We start from the raw sequence: 10,274 nt of genomic DNA, 5'->3' as shown, positions 1-10,274 counted from the left end.
GTGGACACTCTGATGGGTTTTGAGAAACGCACATTCCCATGTAAACCACACTCCTGTAAAGAAATAGAACGACGTTTCACCCTGGCAGTGCGGGATTCTGAGCCTCAAGTTACAGGAAAGTAATGAGGCGCTAGGGCGACCCGCCCAGACCTCGCCTCTGGGGCGGTGAGGAACCCGGGGCTGGCACTGGGGCTGGGACCGGGGCTGGGACCGGGGCTGGGAACAGGGCTGGCACTAGGGCAGGGGCTCCCGGGGGCGGGCGGGGGCGGGACTACAAGTCCCAGGCTGCTTTGCGCTCCCGCAGGGCGTGCGGAACGGCGGGACTGCGGGGAGGGGCGCGGTGGCGGCGGCGGCGGCAAGGAGGCGAGGGGCTCGGGGTGCTGGTGGTGGGCGCGCGGCCCGGCCATGCCGGGGTCCGGTGCCCGGGTGGAGGAGGGCAGCGGTAGTGAGGGCGCGGCCCCGGGGGCCGCGGCGGAGCCTGGGGTGGGGCCCGGGCGGGAGCCAGCGCGGCTGTGCGGCTACCTGCAGAAGCTGTCGGGCAAAGGCCCGCTGCGCGGCTACCGCAGCCGCTGGTTCGTGTTCGACGCGCGCCGCTGCTACCTCTACTACTTCAAGAGCCCGCAGGACGCGTTGCCCCTCGGCCACCTGGACATCGCGGACGCCTGCTTCAGCTACCAGGGCCCCGACGAGGCGGCGGAGCCCGGCGCCGAGCTGCCCGCGCACTTCCAGGTGCACAGCGCGGGAACCGTCACAGTGCTCAAGGTGCGACCTCCCGCCCCTCAAATCCCCGCACCCGGACTCGCAGAACCCGTCACACGCCCTTTAGTCGGCTCCCCTGCTTAGTCTCCAGGTCCGCCCCCTACCCCCAGCCAGCCTAGCTATGTCCACTTTCTCCATGCATCCTGCTTTCTCTAAGGCCCTAGTCTGCCTGCCTTTCCCCACTTCCCCAGACTCTGTCCGCGAGTCCCCATTTTATGCCCTAAGGACCTAGGCTTAGGCCAGGGTGACTGGGGGCTGCTCAGTCACCTCTCCTTTCCTCAGACGCTTTGACCGCTCATCTCCCTCAGCCTACCCTCAGGCCCTACTGTTGTGCGCCCCACGTCCCCATCCTGTGCATCCCTCCCAGGCATCTATGACTGTAGGCCTCTTGACCTTGAGTAAGTTATTTAACCTCTCTGTGCTTCAGCTGGCTCCTCTGTAAAATGGGGATACTAGTAGGATCTACCTTAAGAATGTTGGGATTAAATGAATTATACTCTAAACTGCTCAGTAAATGTTATTGCATTCGGTATTATAGACAGAGTCAGAGATGGCAGAGCCCTTAGAGATAAATCCACTACAGTCCCCTCCAAAGTGGGCAGTGTTGCTCCAGCTGAAGTCACACAGCCAGTGAGCGGCAGAGCCTTTCTTGCTCCTTATTTTGGCTGGGAGAGGTGGGAAAGGATTGCTTCAACCATTTCTGCCTTGCTCATTCCAGGCTTCCTTAATCTTTTAGCAGAGAAACACGGTGTGGGAGATGCAGTGTAGAAGTATGGGGCTAGAGTCAGGAGTCCTGGTCCTGGTGCTAAGAGGCCTCCCTTGTCCTTCGGAGTTCCTAGAGTGTTAAACCCCTTCATCTCCTAGTGACCCTCCTGCTTCGAGCACCTGGGGATCTGGGCAATGGCTTGGACCCGGGTGCCTCTCTCCTGGCCTTGCTCTCTGCCTGGTTCCTGTGAGCCTCCACCCTTGCTCGTCTTTCTTACTTCTCTTCCGTATTGCAAGCTGGGCTTTCTCCAGAGCAGCAGGGCTGGGCTGGGACGTATGAATGCTCTCTGCAAAGCTGGCCAAGTGGAGAGCAAAGTGGGCTGTGCCTAGCGCTCTGGCCTTGTGAGCACAGCGTCCGTGGGACCTCCAGAGCAGCTGGAGCTGCTCCCTGAGGTCGTTCTTAGAGCTTTGTCAACTCAGCTCTTGCCATTTCAAGCAGAGTCTGATTCCCACGTTCTTTCAGGCTCCTCCATTCTGTCTCTAAGTGGGCACAGACAGCCTCTTTCTCCAAAGGAAGCCAAGCAGCTTTGCAGTTCAACTCGGGCTTAGTTAGAAAGCATTTGTATAAACTTGGGAATGACTCCAGCCAGTACACAGGGACGTTTGCCAAAGGTAAAGGCTTGTCCTCACTGTGTACATGGACTATTCTTGTGTCAGATGAATTTCCTATGGAATTGTTTGTTAAAAAAGAAAATAGAGCATCCTGTTTCAGATTTTCTCAGGTGACTTTGGAGCCCTGTATCAGTTTTTTCATTAAAAAAAATTAAATAATGGAGGTATCTGCATAAGTGGGGCTACAAGCTGCAGTGTCGGCAGCTTTCGAGTTGGGTGGACTTGACCTTACAGCCTGAGTCTGCAACTCACATGTCTTGGGCAAGTTAACGCCACCTCTCTGTTCCAGGTTCGTTTTTGGTCTGTTGGGAATCTGACCTTCCTCATTAGGTGGTTGTGAGGATTCTGGAAAATGTTATGGAAAACGGCTGGGACAGAGTTGACACTACATGGCAGTCAAATGAAACAACAAGCAGTGTCTTTGGCCAAATATGTGTTATATTCCTATAACGGAATATTATGCAGCAGTGAACACAAAGGGATGAGAGCTATAGGTGTCAATGTGGATGACTCTCATAAACATAAAATTGAGCAAGAAAAATGAAGTTACAGAATGAGTACACACAGAATGATACCGTTTAGTAAAGATTAAGCAGATCATGTAAGTGTACATGGTGTGTGGTGAGTGGGAGAGCTGCTGGTGTGAAGAGTCCTGGAGTCAGGATGGTGGTTCCTGCTGATGGGAATAGAGGGGAATGTGAATGGAGATGGGCGCCCAGGGGCTTCCACTGTCCTTGCAGTATTTTATTTCTAGGACTGGATGGTAGATACACCTGTGTTGTTATATTATTCTATCCATCTTTTTGTATGTTCAGAATATTTCTTTAAAAAAAGGAAATCCATTTTTGTGTGAGTTACTGACTCTGCAGGAATATTTTGATATGTAAAGTTGAAGTAGTCACAGAATAAGACAGAATGCCAGAGGCCAAGGGTCTGCTTCATAAAAACAGTGGAAATGGGGGGCCGGCCCAGTGGTGCAGCGGTTAAGTGCGCACGTTCCGCTTCGGCGGCCCAGGGTTCGCCGGCTCCGATCCCGGATGCGGACATGGCACTGCTTGGCACACCATGCTGTGGTAGGCATCCCACATATAAAGTAGAGGAAGATGGGCACGGATGTTAGCTCAGAGCCAGTCTTTCTCAGCAAAAAGAGGAGGATTGGCAGCAGTTAGCTCAGGGCTAATCTTCCTAAAAAAAAAAAAAAAAAAACAGTGGAAATGGAACCACAACTAAGGCTTTCCAAAAGAAAGGAGCAGTCAGGATGTAGGGTTTCAGAGTAGGCATGCATTTTAAGAAGGATGAATTCTAGTGTACAGTGATTCCTTTTGAGCTGTGAGAGTAAAAATTTTTTGGTGGCAAGAGTGGAAATTAGCAATTTATTTTCCTTTTCACCTTCAGATGTAAGAACTGATGCCCATAAGCTTTATTGCTTTACTTAAGGGCTGCTCAGCCATAGGGGAGACCCTGATTTCTGAGGGGGATTCTAGGCTAATGATGATTAAGCCCTGTTCAAACTTCAGCTACTTGTATATAATTTTACAGATACCATTTCTTTTGACAGATGAGTTAAAGAGAAAAGAAAAGTCTTATTGTATTATCATGTTTCTTGTTTAAAGCATCTCTCTGCCTTCTCTGGAGAAGCTGTGGTTTTGTTGGGCTTTTCCAAAATGTTTTGCTGCTTGAGTCTTAATGAAAGCTGATACTGGAATTTCTTGGTTAACTTCTCTATTCCTAAACTCGGATCTGGTCCAGTGCCTTATTTTACAGATGAGAGAATGGAGGCCAGAGCGGGGATGTGATTTGCCTGAGGTCGTGATGCTCCACTCATTCTCTCTTTGATAGTAGAGACTCTGGAACAGTGAGTGTCCAAAATGCTGAGTGTCTAATTGTGTTCTATGTGCTGACAAGTCTACCTTTTTTGACTTTGGATATCAGTGGTTTTGGATTAGATAAGATGTAGTGGTTTTTCCTTTACTGCATTTGATTTCTGTTCTTTTCACAGAAAAGTGAGTAAGAATGCACCATGAACATTTTACTGAACAATTCTTTACCAGGCTCTACAGTACCTGTTACTACAGATTTGGAAACTGCTACACTGGGCAGGCAGAGGCTGAGGCTTCGTGTGTGTGTGTGTGTGTGTGTGTGTGTGTGCATGTGCGCACGTGTCTGTGTGTAGGGGTGGTGGAGGCTTCTACTGAGCTTCACTGGGATCTGAGGAGCGGGAGACAGTTCTGGAGTCAGCTGGCACTTTGGGAAGGAGAGCATGTGACTGACTGGGGGTAAAGCTTGAACGACCCTGCTCTGTCAGATCTCTGCAGTCTCTGGAGCAAGGAGCATCATCAGCCTATCGGCAGATGAATTCTGCTCCCTCTACTCCCTTTCTTGAAGGCATTTGGTGCTCAAATGGACAGGTGTGTTGGGTTTCCAAGTCACACATAACTCAACAGTCATGCATCCCATTTTTAACCCATTTTTGTGGGAAGGATGCACATTCTCTGGTGTTGAAACTGCTCTCAGCTTAATGGCAAACATTTGTTAGCCTGGGTAATCATAGTGTGTTCACTACAAAATAGATGAGATGAGCCAGTCTTCTTGACTGAATGGTTCTGCTAAGACATCCTGCCCTGGGGCATCTGCTTAGGGGCTTGAAGTACTGTTTAAATCTTTTATTGAGACTTAACTTTTCATGGGTTTGTCATGGCCTTCCAATCAGTAAATTCCTTAAAGGCAAGTACAGTATCATATCAGTTGCTTTCCATCTTCCGCTGCCTGGCACATAGTCCTCATTATAGCATAGTCTCCACCCTGTTTCCTGCTCAGGAGGCCCCCTGAGGACTGCTGTTTGTGTTCTCACCTCCCAGAATGGTACCTGCACAAAGCAGGTGCCTGGGTAGACGTTTGTTGAAAGAATGAGTAGAAGGTGGTCACCCAGTAAGCATTGTTTTTGGTGTGAGCTCCAACCCTTTAGAAGCGATCAGCCAGAATTCTCAAATGTATTAAATGACATTCTTACCTCATGTCCTGGAGGTGTCTGCCATTCAGTGAATGCCCACTAAGTATAACAGGCATCAGGAAACCAAAGAGGGACGACTCACCCAGGTTACAGTCAGTCTTGTATTTCAGGTCTCTTGTATTTCATGCACACAGTCTGGACTCTGAGGACACTGTTATAGCAGTGGGTAAATGTTTATGTAAAGGGCCACGTAGTAAATATTTTAGGTCTTGTGACCATACCATTGCTGTGACCACTCTGCTGTTGCAGTACAGAAACAACCATAGAATTAGTGTAGCTGTGTCCCCATAATTTTTATTTATGGACTCTGAAATTTCATGTAATTTTCACATGTCACAAAATATTGTTCTTTTGATTTTTTTTCAACTGTTTACAACTGTAAAAACCATTCGTGCCTAGTAGGTGTTTAAAAATAGGCAGTGGGCTGGATATGGCCCTTGGGCTGTAGTTCACTGCCTCTTGTGTTTTAGGAAGCCCTCGGGCACTTCTCATTCATTTGTTCATTCACTCACTCATTCTGTGTACTTAGGCACTGAGGATACAGACTGAACAAGATGAACATAGTGTCTGTCCTTGTGGAGCTTTCTGTATAGTGGGGAGACAGACATTAGTACAAGTAAAACGCCAACCAGTGCTACAAAGTATGAAAGGAAAGAGGTGTGATGCATATATAATAGAGGGTCCTAAGCTAGTTTGGAGTGGGCAAGGGCTAGGAAAGACTTCCTGAGAAAGTGACATTTGAGCTGAGATATAAAGGATGAGTTGGGGGGCCAGCCCAGTGGCTCAACGGTAAAGTTCACATGGTCTGCTTTGGTGGTCCAGGGTTCACCGGTTTGGATCCCGGGTGCGGACCTATGCACCGCTTGTCAAGCCATGCTGTGGCAGGCGTCCCACATGTAAAGTAAAGGAAGATGGGCACGGATGGTAGCTCAGGGCCAGTCTTCCTCAGCAAAAAGAGGAGGATTGGTAGCAGATTTTAGCTCAGGGCTAATCTTCCTCAAAAAAAAAAAAAAGAGGAATAAAGGATGAGTTGGTGTTGACTGGAGGAATGGAGAGGGAAGTAAAGTGTTCTAGGGAGAAGAAATGGCAGAAGCAGAGGCCCTTCGGTGGGGGGATTGATTGTGTGTGGGACCCAAGGAGTGCCAGATGGCAGCTTGGGTAAAGGGGACATAGCCTGTGTAAGGGGAGGTCTTTGGGGCCAGAGCTGTAGGAAAGTGAAGAGTTTTAAGGAGGGGTTGACAAATAGTTTTTTTTTTTCTTTCTCTCAAACTGATGGTTGGGTCACGTCCAGTATTTTCATCTAACTATGTTGGAGGATTATCTTGTCTGTGTATTAAGGGTTGAAGTATCTGTGTTACACACTGGCAAACAGGTTGGCTTAAAAGTGAATAAATGTAAAGTTGAAGATATCATAGTCCATTGCTTCTTAAGCCCTGTTGTTCCTGAGTGGGGGATGCTGCAGGCTTTGGGGGCTTGTGTGTCTGGGGCTTGTCCTGCCAGAGTGGGCTGCCTTTCCTGAAGCATTCCTAATGGCCACCTTCATTAAACTCTCTCATTTTCCATTTGCTTTGCTCTTATGCACATTGCCAATTTCCTTCCCCTTTGGAGGTAACTGTTTCTTGAGAAATGGAAGGAGGGGTCAAATGCATTCGTGGGAGGGCTGTGAACATGAGCTCCCTCCTCACGTAGGCTTCTGAGGGGTGGACAGATCTCCTTGTCCTGGTGCCCGTACCCATCAGCCACTGGGTTGGTACAGCCTTCCCATCTGTGGTCAGAACAAAACACAGACAACCTTCCCTCTAAAGAAAGAAAAGAACCCTGTTATTGTAGAAATGACTCTCAGATTAAGGGAGGGGAGGGGGTTTTGATTAGGAATTTTCAGTTGTCTTAGAGGTTTATGTAATAGCATCTATTTATGTAATAGAGTGGGTGTTTGCCTACATCCTGTCAGATAGCCCGTCCTCAGCTGGATTTTGTTTGCTTTCACAGAGTGAATGCAGTGTGGAATGGTGAATTAGGAAGTAGTGATGCTTGTAACTAGCCTGCTGCTAGATACTCTAACTGGAGAATCAGTGAAGTGAACATGCTTGGCACTTGTATGTGGAAGGCACTCTGAGGGACAAGAGGCTGAGATGGTCCCTGGGGAGACTGCAGGTTTCATGATTGTGCAATAAACAGTAGCTCACTAGGGAGCATGGGAAACCCCAAATCGACAGAGATTCAGGATGGTGTTGCTCCCTGAAATGGATCTAGTCCTGTTCTCGTTTTGGAGCATCTGATGCGTGTCCTAGTAGAGCAGAAGCCCCCTGAGGGCAGAGATTTGTCTCTGGTTCACCATTGTGTTTTTTATGCTTAGAGGAGTGTCAGGCATGTATTAGATGCTCAGTGTATACTAGTTGACTGAAGGAATGCTTCAGGCCCTCATGCTCTCTTGGGGTGTGTGTGGTATGCTCTTGTTGCATGGTCAGAGGGAGATTTGCAGTGTCCCTCTGCAAATTGAGATTTATCCATTCAGCCATTTTTTTTTTCCTGAGGAAGATTCACCCTGAGCTAACATCTGTTGCCAATCCTCCTCTTCTTTTGCTTGAGGAAGATTAACCCTGAGCTAACATCTGTGCCAGTCTTCCTCTATTTTATGTGTGGGTTGCCATCACAGCATGGCTGATGAGTGGAGTAGGTCTGCACCTGGGATCTGAACCGGCAAACCCAGGCTGCTGAAGTAGAGTGCACCAAATGTAACCGCTGCACCACTGGGCCAGCCCCCAGCAATTTTTTTTTTTTTAAAGATTTTATTCTTTCCTTTTTCTTCCCTAAAGCCCCCTGGTACATAATTGTGTATTTTTAGTTGTGGGTCCTTCTAGTTGTGGCATGTGGGATGCCGCCTCAGCGTGGCCTGATGAGCGGTGCCATGTCTGCGCCCAGGGTTCTAACCGGCGAAACCCTGGGCCGCTGAAGCCGGAGCGCACGAACTTAACCACTCGGCTACGGGGCTGGCCCCTCCCCAGCAAATATTTTTGAGCATCTGCCATTTTGTAAGCATTATGCTTTTTCTGCAGATACAGCAGTGAAATTTTTCCATTCATTTAGGAAACTACAGTGTTAAGACTTTAAAAACAGATTAGCACCTGATAGCTTAAAAAAAAAATTTGGAGAGAAACTATGTTTGTCTGTAGTGTTCAGCCTTGGGAGTAAATATCAAAAGTCTGCAAGTTTTTTGATTTTGAGGGAGGTCTGGCATTTTTCCATAGCAGATGAAGAGGAGGGGGAGTTCTCTATGTAAGTTACTGATGTGGATATGGCCCAGAGCCAGAAATCTGTGGTTTGTATACCCATTTCTGTGAGCGTTGCAGAATAGGAGAGATCTGCATGACTGATGATTGGGAAGCGAGATCTGCATGACTGATGATTGGGAAGCGCTCCCTGGAGAAGGTGGCCTGGAGAGTTGGTAAGGTTTTGGTATAATTGTGTAGCTGCTCAAAGATTTAGTTCTTCTTAGGTCAGCAAGATGTGTTCCCACTCAGATGGCAATCAGCGTCTTTTAATGAGTTTGCATGCTTGGCCATTTGCTTAACTTCTTCAGATGGATTGTGTAGGAGAACTGGGATCTGGTGGAGAAGGGGGAGAGTTAGGAGCTGAGATCCTTTGGGCTTCTCTTACGCCCCTTTCCAGGGCCAGCCCTATCGGAAAGAGCAGACTTTCCTTGAGCAATCTGCCCCTCAGGTGAGAATTTGTGTGAGTCTTGGTTGGTAGGCCTGGCGGTAGGCTGGAGGTGGGCAGGCCAGTGTTATCAGAGATGTTGATCTTGGATTATAGGAATTATTTCTAGGCAGCAGGCCCAGTTTTCATTTCCCTTTCCAACTCTGTGATGTCCAGGGGAGGCTGTGTTTGCAGGGAAGGTGGCCCAAGTTTCAAAATGTGATGTAGCCGGCCAGCCATTCGCCTAACAGTGTTGAGCAAGGCCCTGATGGGCATCTAGCTGGAGTTAACTATTACTCTGGCCTCAGGGAGTTGGTCCTGTCCCGTTCTGGGGTGTGATTAGGGCATTGTCAGTAAGTGGCTCTGTGAGCTGGAGGAACTCATTTGGTGTTTTGGCTCCAAGGGTCATTATCCCTTAGGCAGAACTGAAGAGACCCTCAGAGATTAGCCTGCCCTGCCCGCTTTGTGACACAGTGAGGAAACTGAGTCCCACAGCTGGGTAGTGGCAGCTCTGGCACTAAAACCTCCCCAGACACATGATATTTTACTATTTTAAACCCAGCAGTTTGATGATACTTGCTTTATGTTTCTATCCTAATCCATCGGCAGGAAATTAGGCTTATTTTGTTTATTTAGTTGTTGTATCCAGATATTTAACTTGTACAGTTACCTATTTTGTGCTTTGGCATAGACTTAAGAGGTTTAGTCATGAAGATTGGAAATTAACAGTATAGATGATGACCTTCCAGTGGGCTTGACTTGATAATGGACATTAGTGGTTCTTCCCTGGCAGGAACTAGGCCTGTGCATCCCTGCTCAGGAGGCTTCTCTTTGGAAATGTGCACCAGAGGAGATCAGACCTTTGGTAGCTGGCTGTGTTTTCTTTTGCTGCTCTGTGAGCCATACACTCTAGCCTTGGAAGTGAACCGGCTTTTTAGGCTTTACAGCTTACACAGCTCTCTCACCGTATGCTATCCCAGAGATAACATGCTGATAAAGCTTTCTTTCATTTCTGTTTAAAGGGATGCATCTCTTTCAGAGTTGTGGTTCTCAAACTTAGCATGGAGAAGCAGCCTCCTGGGATCCTGTTAAAATGCAAATTTTGGGGTTTCACCCCCAGAGATTCTGACTCAATTGGTAGGCCAGGATTGACCTCAGAAATCTGTTATTATCCATCATCCCAACCCTTCTGCTACAGACCTCTGTGGCCCTTTCTTTGAGAAGCACTGCTCTCCAGATCATGAATGACTGTTCTCTTTGGCTCTGAAGTAAAGACTGGCCCTGTTGATGGTTTTCTAAGTGAACTAGAAATAACTGAACTACGTGGGTGGAGAGCAGTGAAGTATTTATCCTTAGGTTGACACTCTGGTTTTTATCTGCATATCTTTTTTGCATTCTGAGTTTCTATGATCCAGAGCAATGATTTGGGGTC

General features: G+C 48.0%; 1 protein-coding gene across 3 annotated transcripts in view; it reads left to right on the top strand.

Moving 5' to 3' along the window:
• The first annotated feature begins 336 nt into the window (after positions 1-336).
• Positions 337-10,274, top strand: part of TBC1D2B (TBC1 domain family member 2B) — an 84,795-nt gene continuing 74,857 nt past the window's right edge. For 2 of the 3 annotated variants that reach the window (XM_070232624.1, XM_005602868.4), the window contains exon 1: positions 338-762. In XM_070232624.1, coding sequence (XP_070088725.1) covers positions 406-762 — 357 coding nt within the window. In that variant the 5' untranslated portion in view covers positions 338-405. Of the gene's footprint in view, positions 763-10,274 lie in introns of all 3 variants that reach the window. The other variant, XM_023652517.2, reaches the window with a different exon arrangement.

Source organism: Equus caballus, chromosome 1, assembly GCF_041296265.1.
Source record: "Equus caballus isolate H_3958 breed thoroughbred chromosome 1, TB-T2T, whole genome shotgun sequence".
Taxonomy (NCBI): Eukaryota; Metazoa; Chordata; class Mammalia; order Perissodactyla; family Equidae; genus Equus; species Equus caballus.
Note: the sequence above shows the minus strand (reverse complement) of the source record. Positions and strands in the feature narration are given on the sequence as shown.